At 35.4% G+C, this 21,953-nt stretch overlaps 4 protein-coding genes and 1 pseudogene across 5 annotated transcripts; 3 read left to right on the top strand and 2 right to left on the bottom strand.

Annotated features, from left to right (window-relative positions):
• Nucleotides 1-142: 142 nt before the first annotated feature.
• Nucleotides 143-1,154, bottom strand: LOC114741367 (uncharacterized). The gene is made up of 2 exons (XM_028929624.1): nucleotides 468-1,154; nucleotides 143-373 (listed from the first exon to the last, which is right to left on the bottom strand). Exons 1-2 carry the CDS (start codon nucleotides 1,152-1,154, stop codon nucleotides 143-145), a joined length of 918 nt encoding a protein of 305 aa, XP_028785457.1.
• A 2,323-nt stretch (nucleotides 1,155-3,477) lies between these two features.
• On the top strand, nucleotides 3,478-3,912 carry LOC114741366 (S-protein homolog 29-like). The gene has a single exon (XM_028929623.1). It carries the CDS (start codon nucleotides 3,478-3,480, stop codon nucleotides 3,910-3,912), a length of 435 nt encoding a protein of 144 aa, XP_028785456.1.
• Nucleotides 3,913-5,019: 1,107 nt separating this feature from the next.
• LOC114741365 (elicitor-responsive protein 1) lies at nucleotides 5,020-6,413 on the top strand. Its single transcript, XM_028929622.1, has 4 exons — nucleotides 5,020-5,086; nucleotides 5,383-5,448; nucleotides 5,917-6,058; nucleotides 6,257-6,413. The coding sequence occupies exons 1-4, from the start codon at nucleotides 5,020-5,022 to the stop codon at nucleotides 6,411-6,413; spliced, it is 432 nt and encodes a 143-aa protein (XP_028785455.1).
• A 3,086-nt stretch (nucleotides 6,414-9,499) lies between these two features.
• LOC114741370 (rop guanine nucleotide exchange factor 3-like) lies at nucleotides 9,500-13,143 on the top strand. Of its 2 annotated transcripts, none has more exons than XM_028929627.1 (8): nucleotides 9,500-9,781; nucleotides 10,250-10,602; nucleotides 10,686-10,805; nucleotides 10,963-11,114; nucleotides 11,205-11,279; nucleotides 11,368-11,664; nucleotides 12,337-12,681; nucleotides 12,859-13,143. In XM_028929627.1, exons 2-8 carry the CDS (start codon nucleotides 10,284-10,286, stop codon nucleotides 12,979-12,981), a joined length of 1,431 nt encoding a protein of 476 aa, XP_028785460.1. In that variant the 5' UTR covers nucleotides 9,500-9,781; nucleotides 10,250-10,283; the 3' UTR covers nucleotides 12,982-13,143. The 2 variants fall into 2 exon arrangements, with proteins under 2 accessions (XP_028785460.1, XP_028785461.1); XM_028929628.1 differs by having other exon boundaries at nucleotides 9,501-9,781; nucleotides 10,689-10,805.
• Nucleotides 13,144-15,290: 2,147 nt separating this feature from the next.
• LOC114741371 (mediator of RNA polymerase II transcription subunit 12-like) lies at nucleotides 15,291-21,939 on the bottom strand (annotated as a pseudogene).
• Between the last annotated feature and the right edge of the window lie 14 nt (nucleotides 21,940-21,953).

The raw sequence follows: 21,953 nt of genomic DNA, 5'->3' as shown, positions 1-21,953 counted from the left end.
GACGAAGACAGCAAGTCCCACCGCAGACATACCAACTCTCCGAATATCCCCCAAATACACCGACAAAAACCTAGTCCAAAAGCTATCATGGTGCCCATTAACTTCCTTGGTGAGTTGGCAGGAGCACACTTTGATGTTATCACTAGTAGTTTGCTCGGCTTTTGATCATCTCGGTCGCTTCCTCGTTGCTTCCCAGCGCGTTCACAGTGATTTGCTTCTCAAAAAGCAGAGCTGCGTCTTCGTTATCGTCAATCAGATCATCAAGCCGAGCAACGTAGTTGGAAACGAAATCTTGTCCCGCACCAGCAAAGTGATGCTGCTCGAACGCAATGATGTTCCGAAGAACACTTTCTGTTGTCTCGTCTATTTTCAGCTGTGGGAACTTAAAACTGTCGAGAGCATAGAAATCCTTTCTTGAACTCTATGTCAAGTAAGCATTTACCGCTATCGACCGCTTCAAAGCAAACCAAGGCCTTGTTCAGCTTTTTTGCACTATAGAACACACCTGAATACTGACATTTACCTGGTTTTGGTACAGACCATCGATCTGGAACATAAAAATACCGAATAAAATAGGTCAAGTGTTTCAGTTGTCGCATTTCTTCCGCGTTCATTATTTTTCTAGCTGAAGATCCGGCATCTAGAAAATTATCATGGAAGTGGTCACGGGCAAGGTCAAAGAAACTTGAATGCTCACGGAGAACAGGATGCACAACACTACGATGTAATTCCTGCAACACAAAAAGTGGAAGCTGGTTTTCGAGCAGAAGCATGTCTCGCTGGATGCCCAAAAGACGCCACGTTGGATTCGACGCATCATCATCCCAGTACTGATGCCCGAGGAAGAGCTCCATGATAGAGACAGAGTCATAGAATACCATGTCTACGAAGGAATTATCCTCGTTATTGTCGAACTTACGAAATTCATCATCCTCATTCTGTAAATGACAAACTCTGCGTATGTCTTGTTCTTTATTGATAAGGAAGGCTCTGCAGCGATGCAAAGCCTGTTCGTTGCGTCCCAGACGATGATTGAACTTGTTGAAGTAATGGTCTCTATTGTGAGCTTCCATGCATGGGGATGCTGCACGTACCGGCCCTCCTGCAGCTTTCACAACTCCTATTGTAATCCGAATATGGATTCTTAGCATCATTCTGATTAGAGGCCATTTTCACACGCAGCAGCTGATCATTACAGAGCACATGCAATCCACTGTAATCAGTATTATACCAATCCAAGTGACTGGAATACGTTGGTTCATAATAGACAACAAAATTACAGAAGATTATATGGCTCATAGAGAACGTAGGGTATGTTAAACCAATGCGAATAATTGAAAAGGGGAAGACGATCGAACGTGATGAGATAATGTATCTAAATGCAAAACTCAGACTGTGATGATCCCTTTCGGCAAGAGGGAAATATGTTCACCTCCATTATATACTGATGCTCATAAGCATCCCACCAAACAAGGGGTGGCAAAATAACAAAGGGTGAATGAATGAATGAAGGGAAAAAATTGAGAATACGTAGTTGCATACTCCCAAGAAATAAACCCCGTCAACGTTGTCGGCGAATGTATATCTTCCGCGACGACTAATAATTAAGGGCAGTGAAATATTGAATCTGTCAGAAAAAACAAAACTCGAAGAAATTTCAAAACGTGAGACAATTCTGCATGCATTCAAGAAGAGAATACATGCAATCCAAAACAAAGGCTCCTATAACTCTCACTCCGCAGCAAGTGGCCACTATGCACGAAACAATGTAACAGTAATACGTACAAACTATCTATGCAGTTTTGGCCTATTCAGTTATCTCAAGTGCCCAAGTTGCTCCTACATTCATATTATACTCTCTCCTAGCTAGCAAGGGATCTTACCAAGTTTGATTTTCTCGGAGACATATACAGTTGAATTTAATTGTTCCGTTATTTGATTGACACTGACCATTATATTCAGGTCGCTTGGTTTCAAACTGAGCTAGAATATCTCGTCGCATACGCATTATCATTCTAATGAAGTCGAGTTATGAGGATTGATAATAGTAGTTCAATTTACTGGAAATCGAAGCGTATATTGGTATATGTATGTGTGTATTGCATATATATATATATATATATATATGTCTCTAAATATTAAAGTTAGATACAAAACTCAAGGTTCCACGCTAATGCTTGAGTTCTTGATATGCAGCTTTTCTTAAAACCAAAGATCTTTCAATTTAAGACTTGTGCTCTTCAGCTATCACCTTTTTTTGGTTTTGCTTCACATACATTATTCAAAGTAAATAATTGCCATAAAATTTTTGTTATAATATTTATATATCTATTATATGATGTCATTAGATTAAATTTAAATATTATTGGACCCAGTTAGAGATACAATTTTTTTAATAATCCATAAAGTCGTCTTTCAAACTTATCTAAAAAATAAAATACAAGTCCCGCCCCTTCAATTTAACCACAAAAATAACATATTGGTTAGTTGGGAGCATGTTTGGATTCTTGGTTGTGCGTTCAGGTATTAAATTTCTGCCTCTACATTCAAAAAGTGATTAACATACTTTTATTATTTTGCCATTAATTAGGTCAAGCATAACTTCAAATTCTTCAATAAAAAATTGAAAAATCAAAACACATAATAATGCTTTAATTAGGCCCCGTTTGGGTGACACTCCAAACCATGGTTTGGGGACCCAAACCATGGTTTGGGTGATAAGTCACCCAAACACCCATTGGTTTTGGGCAAACCGTGGTTTTGGACCAAAACCATGGTTTTGGAAAAAGCAGAAATTTTTTACTTTTAGAGAAAAAAAGGAGAGTGTGAGAGCTTATAGGATATGTATCTTGTTATTTTTTTTATAAACATATTTAATCTTATATTTTAAAAATATATATACATATTAATTATTTATTAATTATATTATCTTATGTATTATTAATTATGTTAATAAAAAATATATTATTAACAATTTTATTCCTTCAAATTAAAATATATCATAAAATCTATTTTTTCTGTAATTATCATATTAACTTATGTCTTTTTTTTTAGTAATTTGTATATATAAAAAGTGCTTCTGATAACAACTATCCAAACACTCTCACTTCTCAAAATCACTTTTTTATAACATTTATTCTTTCCAGAATCTATTCTTCCCAGAATCTATTCTCCAGAATCACTTTTTCAAACCACGGTTTGATTTCATCCAAACACACCCTTAGTTGCCAACTGGTACCCTGTTAATTAAATACCGAACAGGTAATAACTAAGCAACCTAGCTAAATTTCTATTTATAACGATTTTAAGTTACAACAGCCCGTCGTCTCATCTAAAAAACCAAACTCGAAGGTAATTTAGGTGGCTCCCAACTGACAATAGATATAAATTACTCGTTGCATGAATTAAAACCGTAATCAAACCCATTTCGGAAGATAATAACTCTCCTGATCTTCTCCGGCGGGTTCCAGAACAAGGATGCCTCGGAGATTTCAGCAGAACATAGGGCTGTTAATACTGTCGGCGGTGCTCTTGTGGTTGGCATCATCAAAATCAAACGGAGTCGATGGATTCTTAATGTTGGCGAAGACGCGCGTCAAAGTGTTCAACTATTTGGAGCACCATCAGGATCTGATCCTTCATTGCAGATCAGAAGACGACGACCTGCAACCTCATCGGATTGGTTATGGCGAGCACTTCGAGTGGTCGTTCCGTGTGAATTTCTTTGGGAGGACTCAGTACTATTGTAGCTTCCAATGGCCTGGTGCTGCTCTTAAATGGTTCGACATATACATTGGATGGAGAGACGATAAGCTTTGTGATACATGCTTGTGGGGAATTTGGGAAGATCGACCCTGCATGCTTAATACTACTGATTATCTTGGCCATTGCTTTGAATACAATCGATCCTAATTGATGTAGTATTTATCACATTAATTACTGCTTCTTAATCTGTGTTGTTTTAATCTTTCTGCATTCATTCGACTTTATTGACTATTCTTACATTTAGGCCATTGTAAAACAAGAATTCTAATTGCGTCTGATTTATCGGTCACTTCCCTACAAATTTTCCAAAGGGTAAATTAACTTCATAGAAAAATAAACAAACAATATTTACCAACGGGGTTATGTCTACCAGAAAATAGATTAGTCTCTTCTAATATGACAAATCAATATTTGAATTTTGTCGAGAGATGTACCTACAGTTAATGTCAACAAGATTAATAAAAAGATCCCTGTGCGTGGCCAAGAAAAAACAAACAAACAATTTTCTCCTAAATAAATTCAGGGTGTTCATATCCATCATGCACATAAGTATGTGTAGGAGAGTGTTAAGAAATTCTTGTTACTACGTACGCTATCCGAGTATGCTTTTTTTATTAAAAAAAATGACTATATAATTCAGTATCGCTTCAACAAACGAATACTAATGAATGCATTGAATTCAAAACAGAGCGTTATTTGGTGTATTTACATGTTTCAGTTAGAGTGAGTATATAAATTATTCACCGGGTCAGTTCTTGATTAAGTCGTACAATTACTTCTGTTAAAATGCTTGCCGTAAAGCCGTTATCAAAGTTTGGAGAATGAAATATAGAAAATATTCTGAAAGAGTAAGACAATGCGTTTCTGTTGTATCTATCAAAAACCAACATCCAGTTGATTCTAAAAAAATTGAAATAATTTGAAAGAATTTTTAATATTTTTTTTCAATTTATATCGAATTAATTCTCCTCTCTTCCCATTCATTCTAAGACCATATATGTGATAAGAGAAAGCAAAACTTAAATCTAAACTAACAAAACAAAAATACTTTTTTTCTTCTCATTTAAATTCTTTGCAAGTCGTAACTCCAATTGAAACCTCAACTACTTTATTTAGTTGAGTAACTTATCGCTTTAATTTCACCGCTCACAATAAGTATTCGAGTTTTGGCTATTCTTATATTCTTATATTATTCCTAAACAGCACATCACAAGAATTACCAAATCTTTGGATCCAAAATCAAGAACACAAAACATGAAGGCAGGAATTCTTGAAGTCCTTCTGGTTTATGCTAAAGACATCAAGCGTACCAACTTTATTGGTACACACGATATTTCTGTGTAAAAAAAAAAAGTTGATATATATTAATTTCTTTCTCTATTTTTCTTTCAAGTTTCAATATCTGGGAGAATTCCACAAAAAAAAAAATTGATATTACTAGATTTCAAATCAGGTTTTGTTTCAAGACTTCAATAGATTTTGAAACAATGAACTTGCAAATAGCAAAACATTTTTTATTTGAGATGTCAAAAAAATTTTTTTTTATGGGGATTCTCTCGTATGTCTGATTACAGTCTAGGACTGAACAAAACAAAATGTTTTTGAACTTGCTGTCAGGAAAGCCATCCTATTATGTGATTCTTGAATGGGGAACTCAATCTCAAAGAAGCAAAATATCATCAGGTCTAGTTACTTTTTTCTTCTTGTACGTTCAGCCGCATGTTTTTTAATTTAATGGGAAATCTTTAGATAAAACTATATTAGTTTATTCAACGGAGTTTGAAGTTAATTGCAACGTTATACCTTATGAAGAATGCGACTGCTCATACTTCATTGTATATTTTATACATGAACTAGCTTTTACTCCCCTGTGCAGCAATTATAAACAATAATTTCCATTACAATGTACAACCCAATGAAAACTAGCCATATGATCAGATACATCTTAACTAATTACAACTGATGTCTATGTTTTAAAATATCTTTAATTTTTGCAAATAAAATTTATTGTAGTTCTCTTTGAGTAACCATCTTTATCATCAATGGCAATCTTTAAACCATCCATGCTTTTTACTTTGGATAGCTACTAAATTTTATTACTTTTGTTAATATAAAATAAATAATAAATGGGTTGTGAAAAATAATATGCAGGAAAAGATGAGAAGACTTGGTGGAATGAGAAATTCACATTTGAATTCTCATCATTTGACGATAGTAAGAAGTTAAGCCACCTCAAGTGCACAATCATGGACACAGAAATATTTACAAATGGAGGATTTGTGGGTGAATCCAGGTAATATATTTCTCTTTTTTGTTCTCCTTCATTAGCTTTCAGCGAATTCCCACCTGAAAGATAATAGTAGAAAAAAATTAAATAATCTTTGACAATACACAGGATCCACTTAATTAAATCCACCTTCTGCGATTTCCACACATTTTACTTGCTGTAAAGTTAAATCATAGTGCATAATTTTCATTTTTTTAAAAGCAGAATTTACATAGGAAGAATAATCTCAGAAGGGACAGAAAAAGGATATATAGAAATAAAACCAGCTCCATACAATGTGGTGCTTGAAGATGGCACCTACAGAGGACAGATAAAAATCGGATTCAAACTTTTCGTAAATGTAAGGCTTTCTTCTTCTTGATTGAAATCCACTTTTTATACTTTTGCTATTGAAATTAAGTGTGCATGTGAAATGGCAAACTTATATAATTAGAGTTTCCTGCAGAAAGAAAAGCACGAGATTATTGAAGCAGCTGGAGAATCAAATGATATAGAGAAAGAAAGAGGTGGTTCAATCTTTAGATCCATTTTGAAGTTGTGGAGAATATCATGGTACAAAATCCTCTTTTTATGCAACAATAATAACAAGATTACCAAAGACAAAGATTATAAGAGAAATTAGGATTGCCGTGTTGTGACAAAACATTAACTATATTTATGCGATCTCGCTTTTTCTCCTCTTTTTTATCTCCTTTTTTCCTTGTCCCATTGTGAAATGCAGAAAAAGAATATCCTATCTCAATCCAATTGATATACTTTTAAAGTATTGATACTAAGTATTGACAAATATATTTTTCAAAAAATTATACTAAATTTCGTCCTTTCACCGAGGGAGAGAAATATAATTATAAGCTTCTAGAGACCTAAGATATTTGTTTTTAATGAAAATGCCAAAAAAAAAAAGGCCTCGGATTGGTGGAAAGTGTGCTTCGTCTTCTTCTTCTTGTTTTTTTTTGCCTGGGACTGAAATGTAGTATACTATTTGAAAATTATTTTGACTTTCAATCTTCAACTACCGACCATATATTCTTTGGAACCATCAAACTATACATTTGAGAGAAATGGTGGGCACGTTTTTCTGCATATGTTCCTGATTTTTTATGTCTCTAAAATGCAAAATCTCTCTTGAAATAAATAAATCAAGTTAATTGAAATTAATGGTTAAATTAGGGATTTCCATTCTTTTTGGTATGACAAGTTGCAAAAAAAAATAAAAATACATACACTAAATAGTAGTTAATCTGATGTTAATCTGATATTAGTAATAATATGTGCGCCTCATGAACCCACAGGGAAGAATATTGTTAATATTATTATCAAATTTAATTTAATATTTGTTCACATGGATGCTTTCCTGGCTAACATCCGACAAGACCAGCCAACCACATGTATTAAATTTCAAACCATCAAAATAAAAATGACAAAATTAATGTTCCTTTATTCAGATTTCATTGCCTCACCTTTCCTCCGTATTTATCTCTCATTCAGGAAATTCACTGAATGTAGCCAGCTAATAATATTGATAGTCCATCTCATGTTACAAATTTAAAAAATTATTATTATTATTAATACATAGTACTATATCAAGTATCAACCAAACTAGTGCTGCTCTGTATTTATAAATTTATCTTATTTTTTTTAGAGAGAATTATAATGAGATTTCAAGCAAAGAAAACAATTGAAAAACAAGTCGCAGATGTTGTCATTCTCATTATAGGACTTGTCATTATAGGTTGTTAAGATTGTTATTAGAACTTTTTAGTAATTATTCTTCTTCTGTGAAACTTGATTATAATTTTCTTTTTTTTTATTAATATAAATCTCATCCACTCTATAAATTTTATAATTAAGAATGATGTATAGCAGGCAACAAAGATAAATTGGGAAAATTATCAACAGAAGTAAATCTTAGATTTAAAGATCTGTTTTATCATACACCAACAAAAAACAGAGCTTGTAATACAGAATATTAAATTTACTTTTTCTGTACTATTTGGTTTAAAATATTAATCGTTGAAGAAATGACTCGCTACTATTTTGGCGATCTGTAGAGAACGTCGAAACTCGTGGGTATGTTCGTGTTCATCTGCTTCACATGCTGCCAAATCAGCCCTTGACCTCACCTCATCCAATAATTTTGTTTTAACCTAAGAACTAGTTCATTAATTTAAGTATATTAAAAAAAAATTGGTTAGGATAGTTATTTGTAATAAATAAGAGTTAGTTTTTTAAAATATCTTTAATAATTATGTATATTAGATAAAATTACTACTTAATAAAAACATTTAACATGTAAAACTTTTATAAGAACTATATTAAAAAAATAAATAAATATAAAAGAAGAAATAAATTAACATCTCATACTTATAATTAAATTAACTCTTATATTATATTAGGCAGCGGAAGTAGTATTAGAAGACCCTTCTTTCCTTTTGGCCATCAAATATTTTATATATTTGCATACAAGTCACTGATATTCGATACCAAAATCCACCAGCTTCTTCGCCCGTGAACCAAAGTAAGCAACACAAAAGTCAGATCTTCACACGCGCGCGCGCGCATAATGTTTGATACTTGTATGGAAAAAAAAATCAGTTGTGTTTTTCTGCTCAATTTAACAGTACTAGCTACTGATTAAAATTTCTTTAAATAATTTATTTTGATAATTAACACAAACTGTACTAAACGTTTTACACATATAGTTGGCCAAAAAGAACAAACATTTTCATATGAAGTTTGATATTATCAAAATATTCTGACTTTATAAAATCCAGTCCGCTTGTAATTATTGTTCAATCCAGAGACATTTAGAATAGTTACTTCTTTAAAATTAAACTTACGTGCTTTTGACCCCAAAAAAAAAAAAAAACGGGCCAACCAAACTTCAATTGACAGACAGCGCCAATTTAGGCGAAGAAGTACAATGTTCACCAAACAAAATATTCTTTGAAAAAAGTCAATGTTAAATATTCTTAAGGTTTAATAAAATTTAAAAAGAATTTTATCTTGAACAGAATATTTTACAGGTATCTAAAACTTCTAAGAATAAAAAATATCATATTCTTACAGAATATAAATTTTATAAGAGTCCCGATTAATCATTAAAATGAGAAGAGATCACCGTGGTTATAAATCGGGGCATTAAATTTGATTATTTAAATTTAATTGTTTTTGAAAGTGTAAATTTATTATTAAAATCTGATGTGAATCCGAGTGGAAGTAGCAGCGCAGTAGGGCACATAGCAAGGCACAAACTTTATCACTTACGTCACAAACGTTTTTTTTTTTTTTAAATATATGGGAGAGACTGGTCCTAATTTTTTTTAATTAAAAATAAAAAAAATACTACTACTAAATAACCCAATAACATGCATCATTAACGACCATCCATATAATAAACAGACGAGACAGAGGACTGGAACCTGAGGTTCATTACCCAGTCCAACTGTAATAAAAACACCGCTTGCACGTCTTGTTCTCATCTCCCACCTCTTTCCTCACCCGTGGAGGAATCTCGCCATTGCTGGGGAAATTCTCTTTGCTTCCTTCTTCTTCAGCACAATAATTTCCCTCTTTTTGATATTCTTCCAAGAGCAGTTTCCTTTTTTGGCATGTGAAGCCTCATCAGAGAAGGCTATTAAGCCCCACAGCGCTTCTGGCCAGAGGGGTTACTGTTTCAAATGCTTCTTCCGTTTTAGCTTCTCGCTTCTATTTCTATTCAAAAAAAAGGTAACTTTGAAAGCTACAGAGAAAAATCTGTTGGCGACCGTTGCTTTTATTTTTTATCTTTTCTAACCGTTGTTGTTCTTTTCGAGTTTTCAAAATTTCAGTTTGTTTTGCTGTCGGAAAGCAATGAAAGAGTAGTACTTTCTCTTATTTATATATGTTGAGAGCTTTAGCCGTGACTTCTCATTCTGGTACTTTTGGTCTCACCAGCAAGAACATTCTTTGGTTAGCTTTTCTGCTTTTGTGCTTTCAGAAGACAGGAAAATGTTGAAGCTTTCAGCTTTTTCTTTTGATCTCATTTCCCCTTTTATTTCGTTTTGGATTTATGCAGTTTAGCTTCATTATAAATTGTGCATATATGTTAGCGTCCCATTAAATTTGTGTGTCTGTAGGTGATCATGAAGTTCTTGAATTGGGAACCCTAAAAGTCCAAAACCTAATGTGAGACACAATTATCATGATTGCGTGCAGGTTGAGGAATTTGACCACAGAATCTTGAGCTCAGATGGACAATTCGTCAAATTTTGACGAAAATTGTGATGTTGGTTATCAGCCTTCAGCTTCCTCTGTGGATCAGAATGATCAATCAGCCACTGGGTATTCCACATTTAGTAGTGATTCTTTCGCCTACTGCCGGTCTAACTCTCAGGCCTCTAATTTCTCAGAGCCTGTTGATGACAATAGCTCTGCTGGTGAGCCCTCACCTTCCTGGTGTCTCACTGCGAAACCCGTTACCAATCAAGCAGTTCTTACAAGGCTAGGGATAAAACCGGGCAGGCATTCATTGGATAATAAACTTGAAGACCTGGATCCCTTAGAATCAGGTTGGTTTTGTAGAGGTTGTGCGGTTATTTGTAAATTTTTGTCTTTAAGGCTAGTAATAATCTTAATGTTTATGGAAAATTAGCAGAACTTGAAATGATGAAGGAAAAATTCGCTAAGCTTCTTCTTGGGGAGGATATGTCTGGCGGTGGGAAAGGTGTCTGCACTGCTGTCACAATCTCAAATGCCATTACCAACCTTTATGGTAATTCTTTCATAGTAATTATTGCATGATCCTGTTGAAATTTCATGCATTATATTTTGGATTTGAGAGCAAACTTTGTGTACTCCCTTGATTTGGTTCTCAAAAGACAATCAACTCCATTGATATGGTAGTTGATTCTGAATTCTAATGTCTGCAGCTACTGTTTTTGGACAAAATTTGAAGTTGGAGCCTCTGAAGCCTGAGAAGAAGGCTATGTGGAGTAGGGAAATGAAATGTCTTCTATCAGTCTGTGATTACATAGTCGAATTTGCCCCAACTGCACAGTATTTAGATGGCACCATAATAGAGGTGAAATTTTGCTAAAACCATGACTATAGTTTGATGGTCTTTGTTTGGAATATCTGTTTATATCTGATTGGATCCTGTGATGTCACCCAGATGATGACAAGTAGACCAAGGTCGGATATTTACATCAACCTTCCGGCACTGCAGAAGCTTGACATGATGCTTATAGTTAGTCAACCATCTGTTGCGTCTTGTACTTGACAATTCTATTTCCTCTGAAAAACCTCATGACTTGTGGGTATTGATCATTTTACAGGAAATACTGGATAGTTTCCAGGATACTGAATTTTGGTATGCGGAGCAAGGGAGCATATCGGGAAATTCTATGCATTCACGTGTAGGCTCATTTCGAAAGATTGTTCAAAGAAATGATGAGAAGTGGTGGTTACCGGTTCCTTGTGTTCCCCACAGTGGCCTCTCTGACAATTCGAGGAAGCACTTGAAAGCAAAACGGGATTGTGCTAATCAGATTCACAAAGCAGCCATGGCTATAAATAGTAGCATCCTCGCAGAGATGGATATCCCAGAATCATATATGGCCAGTCTTCCCAAGGTTAGTCCTCATTGTTGATTAAAGACAGCCTATGTTTCTGGAAATTTTAATTTTAAATCCTAGCAGAATGAGTTTGTGTAATATTATTAGCCTTGATTCTACTGAGAACTGATAAGGCTAGACTCTGAAAAATGCAATATTGTATCATAATTTGGTTTGGATTTACACTTTGAATTGCAATAAGATTTTATGTAAGCCTACAATGAGAACTGAGACTTCAAGAGAATAGCAGAACAGTTTGGTGTAAATTTATACTGAGGCTGCTGTAACATCTAAACCTAACGACACCATCTTTTTGTCTGTGCTTGTCTCCCAAGATTGATATAAAAGCCCTAGAATAAAGTTGGAGTAGGAGAAAGCCACCTAAGACTAACTTAAGGGCGGGGTTGAGGTTGGGTGTTGGTTGAAGTCAAGAGTTCAAATTCTTTTAACGTAACCCCAAAAAAAAAAAGAACAAAAAAAGTTAAGAGAAGGGTAAGAATATTCGGTATCAAGAACAACTTTAACCAAAAGGTTCCATACCCACCATATTAAGCGACAGTTGAACTCAAGTGCTCAAACTGTTTAGTGAAATTACAGTTTCATAGAATGTATCAAATAGCATTCACATATATGTCTGAAAATGGCTATATTTATCTGACTTCGCTGCTGTTTCAAAATAAATCTATCCAGAGTGGAAGAGCTAGTATTGGAGATTCAATTTATCGCTATCTGCATACTGCAGACAAATTCTCAGCTGATCACCTTCTTGACTGTCTCAAAATAAGTTCTGAACATGAAGCACTTCAGCTAGCAGATCGAGTCGAAGCATCAATGTACACATGGAGACGTAAAGCTTGTCTGAGCCATTCAAAGTCATCATGGAGCAAGGTAAAGGACCTCATGTCTGAGACAGAACGGAGTGACAAAAACTATATATTAGCTGAGAGAGCCGAGACTCTACTTTATTGCTTGAAGCAAAGATATCCTGAGCTTTCACAGACTTCCTTGGACACATGCAAGATTCAATACAACCGGGTAAGTTTTAGGACCTATAAATTTATATTCAACACTGAAAAAATATATTTATAGTCATATCAATGCTTCTGATATGGACAAGAACCCCCCAGAAAATGACAACGACAAACAAGAAGAACTGAAGAACTGCAATTTGCAAACTAATTGACTGGAGAACAATGAAACTTTCTTGTGCAGGACGTAGGGAAAGCAATACTAGAGAGCTACGCTAGAGTATTGGAAGGCCTAGCATTCAACATTGTTGCTTGGATTGAGGATGTTCTTTATGCTGATAAATCAGTGAGGAATCAAGATGTATAGAGATCCCAAATGGGGTTATAAGCTGTTTTCAGCATTGCATCATAGATTCGTAAATTGATATTTGTATGAGATGCTTTCCCATGCAAAATATATACGGCTTAGTTGTTAATTGTAATACATATGACTGCTTTCATATTCGATATGATGATTTAAGCATCTTTATAGCAGCTTCCTTTTAAAATAGAAAAACAAATCACAAAAGATTAAGCGGTACAAGTGATTTTATGATTTGAAGATTCTTCACTCTCTTGTTAGTACTGAATAAAAGCATTTTGATTTATTGTGTGCGTGTGGAGAAAGGAAGAAACTTAGATTGTAATACCAGTGTGACTTTAATGTAAACATAGACACTTCCAATTTAACCACGATCGCCTAAAAGTGTCCGTGGTGTGCCTTATCTTCAACTTAGTGCTGATTATTGATTAAAACGAATCGAAATATCTACTAGCATTTGGCTTTTAAGAGGCCGTACTTATTTAACCAAAAGCTGCACTGTAGTTAATTTCGTTTTATATTATTAATATTACTTTTGAATCTAATTATAAAACTTTGTTTATAGACTATAAATGAGATTTTATAATTATGACCAGAGGTAATATTGCAGAACATTTTTTCTTGCTGTAATAAGGATAAAATCAAACTACCATATCACAATTTAATACTCTCTCCGATTCAAAATATAAGTTAAAAGTTTATCCATTTACGTTTATCAAAAAATTAGTTAAAATCAGTTTAAAACAATAAATATGCAAGATATTTTTTTTTCAAAATACACTTTTATTAATGAAAAAAATAAGTAAAAAATACAATAAATGAATTAAAGAAGAAAGAGAATATATGAGGTAAAATTGGAAAAAACGTACTAACTACTTAGACAAAATTGAATGTTATTTTATAAAAAAAACCAAGCCCCTCTAATAAAGTTTAGCTTACATTTTGAACTAGAGATAGTATCAATTTATCTTTGTCTATTATCATATTCCAAAAAAATCGAAGTAGAAAGCTAACATCTAAAATGAAAACAAATTATATGTCATGTGGGTTAATTTCTATGAGTGTGATGGTCGAATACTATAAGGATTAAGAGCATGCTTTTATCTTCAGGCCAATAAAAAGAATATACTTCTCTCACTTCTAAAAGTTAATGAATGACGCCAGGGACAGCAATGGGAGTAAAAAAGAGGGAAAAGGATAATAAAAAACCCTAAAAATTAATAAATGATAAATCAGCATAGGTGAATTTTAAAATTTCAATTCAGACCCCTTATATTATTTGAAATTTCCAAATCTTGTAAAATTACACAAATATCCTTCACTATTTTTTTTCTTTTTTTCTTTTTAAATATTACCACCTCATCACCTTTAGCTGGTTTTTGACTCTTAGAACTTTAGCAACATGTCATTGAAATTCCAATTACCAGTCACTGGAGTTTCGACGACTACTATTTGTTTTATGTATTGATTATTTTTTTTAGTTATTGACTATATTTATTTTTTGAATTTTGATGACTATTCATGTTTATTTAGTACTGCGATTGACTATTTTTATTTTTATAAATTTAGTAATTATTCTTATTTAACTATTGACTACTCTAATTTTGTTATTGACTATTTTTGTTTAAAAATTCAAAAAATACACTAAATGTTGTTGGAGATCTAGTAACTACTTTTTATTTATTTACTACTTTTGTGCGGCTAATAGTTATACAAAAGTAGTCATTACATTTACAACTTTGAAAACAAAAGTAGTCAATAGTAAAACTAAAATAATCGATAACTATATGAAAGTAATCACCAGAAATAAAGAAAATATTGTTATTTCATAATATTTTAAAATTCTAAAATAGTATGAGAAGTTTGATTTGGAGCTCTATAATTCACCAACTCTAACTTGTAATCCTTTGACAATTTTTGGGAAACAACAGTTACTAAATAGCCAACTGTCGTTTGTACCACTTACAAAATAGTAAATTTAAAATTATTTAGTTATTTCAATTTTTATTATAATCTTATTCTACTTTGTAATTTAAATTCTTTCAAGAAAACAAAATATATAAATTGAAATTAACGACACTATAACATTATCATTCTTCGAAGTTTCGAACTACATGAATAGTTTTTTTTTCCAGAATTACGTTTGACTTCTTAAAATTTAGAATTAATGGTTTAAGCAATATTAAATTATAATTCAGCCATCTCATGGACAGAAGCGCAGGTGCTGGAGGTCAAGGCAGAAAGGCAAGGGTAGGCAGTAAAGGCAAGCGCATAGTTCAGTGATCTACGGCCTTCTTTAAAAATTAACAAAACAGTTTGTTTTTGTGAAAAAATGAAGCATGTTAATATTACATTCCCACATTTTGATGTAAACAAAAACACGTTCGTCTTTACTTTTTTTATCCATGCATAGTTTTGGTTATACATAAAACAATTCTTCCTTTTGAAGTCAAAACCTTTATTTTCATTCACATTTGTATTCCATGATCCAAACAGGACCACAGATGAAAATAAGCCTGAAGCAGCTAGAAATGGCTTAAGCAGGCTCCTAGGAGCAAATGGAGCTGAAACACCCCTCCTATGCTCTATAAAAGTTAGATAGGGGAAAAAATATGCATCTCATGCCTATATATACAAACCTCCGACCATGCCGGGCAATGCGCAGTCCGGATCAGGGTGGTCTATGGGTTAGTTGGTAGTCAACCAGGCTGGAGCCAATGGAGATGGGGCAAGCCATGCCGACACCACCACCACTTCATCTACGGCTCAACATAAAATAACAATGGAGAAGGGCATGCATGGACCAGCATCTTCATGCCAGTGCTCATGCACGGATCAAATAATACACCAGCACTTATTTGGAAGCAAGAGTATGTTAGAATCAAGTCTCATCATCCCCAGCACCAATGTACGTAAGGTCTGTCCGTCTCACCCTAATAGCCCCTCTAAGCCAGCTTGCGGCTTGAAGATTAACATGGTCACCACTTCCTGCAGTAGCCGTACTACTCGCAGCTCCATCTTCTAGAAGCGTCCAAGGGTCAACTTCCAAATCATTGTCCTGTTGTTTTGACTTCCCAGACGTGGTAGCAGCAGTTCTTAATGAAACTGGGTTTCTTGTGTTTGAACTAGTGGAGTTAGACACAGGCTTTGCTGTGCGGTGTTGGAGGGGAAAAAGTGCAGAAACTGGAACGGATGGCGGCTGGCAGGACAAGGAACAGCGCATAGAGGGAACAAGTGCTGGCATTGCAGCCTGGATACGCCACCTTACAGCACCTGGCAGTTGCATATGGTCCAAGTCATTCTGTATCACACAACAGATTATTATATACGCAAGAAGACCAAATTGTACTTCCAATATTTATAGAAAGAATGACAGAAGACTGTCTATATATGAATTTTATATCCCATTTTTATACTTACCAATTCTTCCCCTCTATATTTTTCCAAATGCACCATAAACGTTCACTTTTGTGAATATAAAATATCCAAATTGGCAAGAAAATTATATAATGTCATCTTGTTAACTCCATCCCAAGGCGATATCAAAAGTGTAGTTTTAGTATTGCCAACTCAAAGGTTATATAGTAAATAAAGATGAAAAGCCACAGATTCATAGGCTGAGTGATTAGACCTGCAGAGTCTCCAGCAACTCTTGATCAAATCCAGAAATATCCCAGGTAGTGTCACTGGTCGACTTTGAAAAAACTGGCGACCTAAGCCAGCTTGGAAGACAGCTACTCAATAATCCATGCAAAACAAACAACATGCGATCAAAGAGGCCCTCAACAGAAATCTCTACAGGACCAGCAGAAGCTTTGGAAGGTGATTCCACCTCCCTCTTCAACTGAGAACCACGCAGGGCATTGACAGATATAACTGCATCCTCATACACAACCCGGCTACCAAGGAGACGAAGAATTACAGAGGCAAGTGCATGTCTCATATTCCGCAGAGATGGCTTCCTGCAAAATTCAACATGCAATTCAGATAAACTGTATCATAGTATGCAAAAGTTGTTCCAAAAAAACTAGAAATTCTGATGTGGCTTGCTTAAAAAACAAAGGAAATCCCTTTGATACAACAAAGCACAACCTATCATCACTAGTGGCAGCAGTCACAACACCACATTTCTTAATACACCAGGTATACATTAGTTATAAAAAAACAACAACAACAACAAAAGCCTTATCCTGCCAAGAAAAACAACCTATGATGCATTTATCTCCATTGTGGATGCATTTCAAGGAAATTCAAAGGGTATGCAAATTAAAGGGCAAAAAATGAAGTAAATGTACAAGCACAACTTCAAAAATAAGTAACAATTGACACATGGTTCAAGACAATCATGATTAATACATCATTTTTTTTTTAAATTTTTTTTTAAGAAAGCAAATAAAGATTAAAATTTTGATAATATATTACCCATCTGTGCAAAGAATAGGAAGAAATCTCATGATGAAGTGCAAACGTAATGACAAAGAAGCTTGTAAAGCTGCAGGAGAAGGTGGAGAAGAATCTGTTGCGGCTGTTTGTCTCCTAGCTAATCCAGGGCTGCCCCCTCTTGTAGCTTTGCGGCTATTAACTTTATTAGTCTGACCTTCAATTTTAGGAGGAGTATTTCCAGATTGCTTGCTTAGCCCACGAGTAATTGCAGAAATTTGTTGCTCAATACTATTCAATTGTTTAATCAAATCACTTGCAAATGAATTGCGAGTTTCATCAGAGCTTTGATCTATACAAGGAATAATTAACTCAACAAGAGCCCTCTCAGTCACATGCAGTTGGTCAATCACTTGAGGAAAACTTTTCAAGCACCTTTTCAGCTCCATCCCCCCTTCAACAACTTCTCCTTCTTCAAAAGATGCAGTATCAAACTTCTCCCTGTTGGCCCCCAGTTCAGTACAAGGATTACACCAACCCCAGGGCTCCCAATATTGGGCCTTAACAGAAAGGCCTTTACTCTCCGCAATATTATTTAACCATTGCTTAATGGTCTTCCGACCAAAAAGAACACCATGGCCAGCCAGGAACCATTTGGCCTGCAGCAACATCGAATCCTCTAGCGACGTCCCAAAAAGATGAATCAACTCTGAAAAAGGGATGCAGCATCAGGCCTTACCAGTAACCTAGTGAGAATTATTGCAATAAAATTGTTCTTGTTCTCAGAAGCAGAAGCAGACTTCTCTGGATTAGGGAAGGACAAACGTATAGCATCAGCTAAGGACATATCAGTTGCTTCCAGTTTCTCAACAAGAGCTTGTTCATTTAAAAGCAGCCTAAGTTCAACCCATTGCCAGTGAAATTTAGCAGGTTGCAGGTTATCTAAAACATGCACTATCTTGTCCCGAAGCTTGGATTCACCATATCCAGAAATCTCGCTTCCATCATCCTGAGGAAGCATAGATTGTGGCATTTTACAATCAATCATCGCATTCAGAAAAAGCCTTGCACGGAGAGGAACAAATGCCTTGGAAGTGAAATGCATATCCGAACCATTCAACTCTAGCAACTTTGCAAATTCAGCATCACTTGCATCTGCAGCCATAAAATCATAGAGACTTTGACTATCTCTCAAGCATACATCTCGAAAAGGTAAATGTTTTATTACATCATTTATGGCAACATATAGAGACTGATGAAGTTGATTCATGTCTTCACGGGCTACAGAATGAGAATTCATAATGAATGGCCACCACAGAACAAGAGCAAACATGGAATAGGCAGGTGGAAAGACTAATCTAAGAGGAAGCATGTGCTGCATCCTTGAAAGTGCTATAATAGATGGTTCACCTAAAAGTTCCACCACTAATCCATCATTGATGGTTCTGCAGTTCCCAACAAACAATCTAAACCAATGGACATAAACTTCAATTGAACTATCTGCCTTGTAACCACCAACTGATCGTGCATTTCCATTTGAATTAGATCTTGTGCTTCTTACAAATTGTGCTACATCCAAACCCTCCTTCAACAGGAGGACTGTTACCATTCTTTGCAGGCTGGAAACACCATATATAACAGCACCAACAACAAGTGCAGAGACAGCAGCCACAATTTTTGTTGCTCTCCCGAATACAACTTTACTTGAGTTGTTTACACTATCATTTGAAATACTGATACCAGCATCATGGCCTTCTGGAGACATTTGAAACTGAGCACGGGATGCTTTGCTAGGAGCAAAAACTCCAGCAAGAACAGTAGAAGCTTCTGTTGCAAGAGCAACCTCAAATACACGGCTTTGGCGTTCTCCTAGAGCTTCCTTAAGTAGGCACAGACATGTTATATGCATTCGCAGAATGCATCTAGCATAGTTCAGTGAACCTGTAGCCAGTGTGCTTGAATGACTATTTCCAACTGAAAAATCAGGTATTCTTGCTATAGTTCGCCCTACACTACCAACAATGACAGAAACAGCAGAAGAGACCAAAGAGGGATCCCCTTCTTGAGCAGCACCACCAGTCTGCCGTATGCAGTCAATTAAACCAGTAACTATTTGTTGAGCAATTTTATATCCATTATCCCATTTTTCCATAGCAGGACCTTTTGGTGCCCCATCAACGGGCTTTCTTTCCTTTCCAACAAGATAATTCAATGCCTCCTCTACATTACGTTGCACTATGTCTCTCATGCCCAATCCTATTCTGGATGAACGGCCCCCAGTTATCTTTTGACGGAAAAAGTCATCAAGATCCTCAACTCCCTTAGGAACTCCCAGGGGAAACCCTGACTCTCCATCCATTGACCTTCCAAAATCAAGCTCAGAAGAAAGTCTTCTATCGCTTGTAGCCTTAAAAGTCTTCTCCCAGTCAATGACACTAGCCACATTGCTATATTTCTTCAATAGATAACAAGAAAAGGCTAGCACCGCTGAACCTGAAATCCTTCCATTGGATGCCATAATGGCTGTGGTACGATGCATCGCAGCTGACAGAGCTTTGGGAACAAGATCGGCAGCAGCAAGAATGTTCTCATACCTGCACCAAATGCAATGTTAGAGGATAAGATTCAAAAAATTACTTCAAATCCCAGATATCAAATAAAGAACAGTCAATAAACGACAATATATATAAAGAGACAAAGAATACTCACGAAGTCTCAATGAAAAGATAAAGCTTAATTCCATGAAGTGAAATAAGCATGGAAGCTCATATGAAGTCGTAGACACCTCACCAGAGGTTCAGCAATCCAAAAAGAAACAGCCTACTAATTCTTTCAAATATCAGATCTTCCTTTTATACATTAAAATAATCATTCGTGTTTTGAATGGATAGAAAAAGGCTTGTGTTTGTACAAGTCTCAGTAGCTGTGAAATGTTATGTAGAATTTTACGGCACAACACCAGTCTATAGTTTAGGTGGCAAAGTCGAGAAGGAAAAGAAACACAATGAGAGAACAGCTTGCAAGCTTCTTTTACAAGGAAAAAATGATCAAAGAATAAATAGTATATAGCATTAGGCAAAGAAAGCTGACAATAATTTAAAAAACAAAATCAGGAAACAAGTTATTGAGAAAGAAACAAAACCTACATGAACTGACAACAGAAGGAAAAAGTAAAAAAGATTTGGCACCATTCACGAACAAAACCATTTAATTAAATTGAATTGAGTGCAAACCTTCTCAGTGATGATAACAAAAAAGCCTCCCACATCACAAACTTGGCCATCTACATTCCTTGGCATCACTGGAACATTCCTCCCATTATGAATTGTAAAGCTGGGGCTACTGGGAACCTTCGGCAGCAACCATAGAAGGAACTTGACTGCTGACACTAAATCATCAGAGATATCCATCAGATAAAGTATTGTAGAAAGTTCATCCTCCCCAAGTTTCCATCGTATTGTGCTTCTATCATCAGCAACAGCAAAAGGCCGGCCAAACTGGCCAATTTGACCAGTATTCTTTTCAATTGCCTGAACTAGCAGCCTGACTTCATTCACCAGCCAAATTGCTATTGCCCGTTTCTCAACAAAGCGAAGCCGTTTAAGATCTCTTCCAATTGAGACAATATCCTCGTAGGGAATTGCTTGGATTCCATCCACCGACATTGGCATATCCCCATCCATTGCAGTTTTATGGTGAGGGCAACTTACCTTATTATCACATACATGGCTTGTTGATGCCCCCTGGCTACCCTCAATTCTGGCAGCTGCCAGCTGAGCAAGACTATTGGTTTTATGAACACTCTTATGCCGGCTCTTGGTAGGTTGCTTGGTTGACTTCACTGGTTCATCAACTTTGAGAGACTCCAAAGATTTCATCCCCTTCTTAATCCACCAAGCATCTTTTTCATCAGATAAAACTATTGAATGACCCTGAACAGATGAGTTTCGTTCCTCACTTATTTTTTGTCTCTTTGCCCTTCTACATTCTTCACAACCAAGTGTACCTTCCACAGGATCAATCTTGCTGTAAGGAGACAAAATACTTCGAACACTTCCCTGAGATTCATCCAACCCTGCATCACCCAAATCTGATAAAGTGCTAGGCAGTTGTAATAGTGCTGTGATGGCTGCTTTCAATTCTTCAACATCTCTGAATGTAGAAGCTGCATCCTTTGCGGAAGATGGATTGTGCTTTTGCTTAAATGAAGATGGAATAGCAGCAGCAGCATCACATTGTTCACTAAACGAACCACGGAGTATAAGCCGACGTTCATTCAAGTAAATTTGCAAGGCTTCCTCTAGCAGCATTCCTTCAACAATCCCTGATTCTTCCAAAGCATTATGCAAGAAGTCACCAGGAAGCTGCTTCAAAATTCGTGTTTACATCTCTCCAGGTTAACCAAATTTACATTCATATCCATGATCCCACTAACAATTAGCTGCCGCACATATGCGAAGGGGTTAAAATCCCTGCTCGTATGAGTTCCACTATGAATAGATTTAGGCGTTTGAGACCTTCCCCTTTATGTACTGAATGCTGATCAATCCAACAAACTATAATATCATGCAAAGGCCTGGGCTTTCAAATATAAGTGA

The sequence above is a fragment of the Neltuma alba genome, unplaced genomic scaffold (genome assembly GCF_004799145.2).
Source record: "Neltuma alba isolate B1F8T4 unplaced genomic scaffold, ASM479914v2 tig00003378_pilon, whole genome shotgun sequence".
Lineage (NCBI taxonomy): Eukaryota > Viridiplantae > Streptophyta > Magnoliopsida > Fabales > Fabaceae > Neltuma > Neltuma alba.
The sequence above is the reverse complement of the archived record's forward strand: the minus strand, read 5'-3'. Positions and strand labels throughout refer to the sequence as shown.

Excerpts from the sequence above, each read along its gene's own strand:
- LOC114741370 (XM_028929627.1), top strand. The coding sequence starts at position 10,284 with ATGGACAATTCGTCAAATTTTGACGAAAATTGTGATGTTGGTTATCAG. Across the intron at positions 11,280-11,367 it reads AGCTTGACATGATGCTTATA|GAAATACTGGATAGTTTCCA; the intron begins GTTAGTCAACCA and ends ATCATTTTACAG. Across the intron at positions 12,682-12,858 it reads GCAAGATTCAATACAACCGG|GACGTAGGGAAAGCAATACT; the intron begins GTAAGTTTTAGG and ends TTTCTTGTGCAG.
- LOC114741367 (XM_028929624.1), bottom strand. The coding sequence starts at position 1,154 with ATGATGCTAAGAATCCATATTCGGATTACAATAGGAGTTGTGAAAGCT. Across the intron at positions 374-467 it reads AAAAGCTGAACAAGGCCTTG|CTGAAAATAGACGAGACAAC; the intron begins GTTTGCTTTGAA and ends AAGTTCCCACAG.
- LOC114741366 (XM_028929623.1), top strand. The coding sequence starts at position 3,478 with ATGCCTCGGAGATTTCAGCAGAACATAGGGCTGTTAATACTGTCGGCG.
- LOC114741365 (XM_028929622.1), top strand. The coding sequence starts at position 5,020 with ATGAAGGCAGGAATTCTTGAAGTCCTTCTGGTTTATGCTAAAGACATC. Across the intron at positions 5,087-5,382 it reads CAAGCGTACCAACTTTATTG|GAAAGCCATCCTATTATGTG; the intron begins GTACACACGATA and ends ACTTGCTGTCAG. Across the intron at positions 6,059-6,256 it reads GGATTTGTGGGTGAATCCAG|AATTTACATAGGAAGAATAA; the intron begins GTAATATATTTC and ends TTTTAAAAGCAG.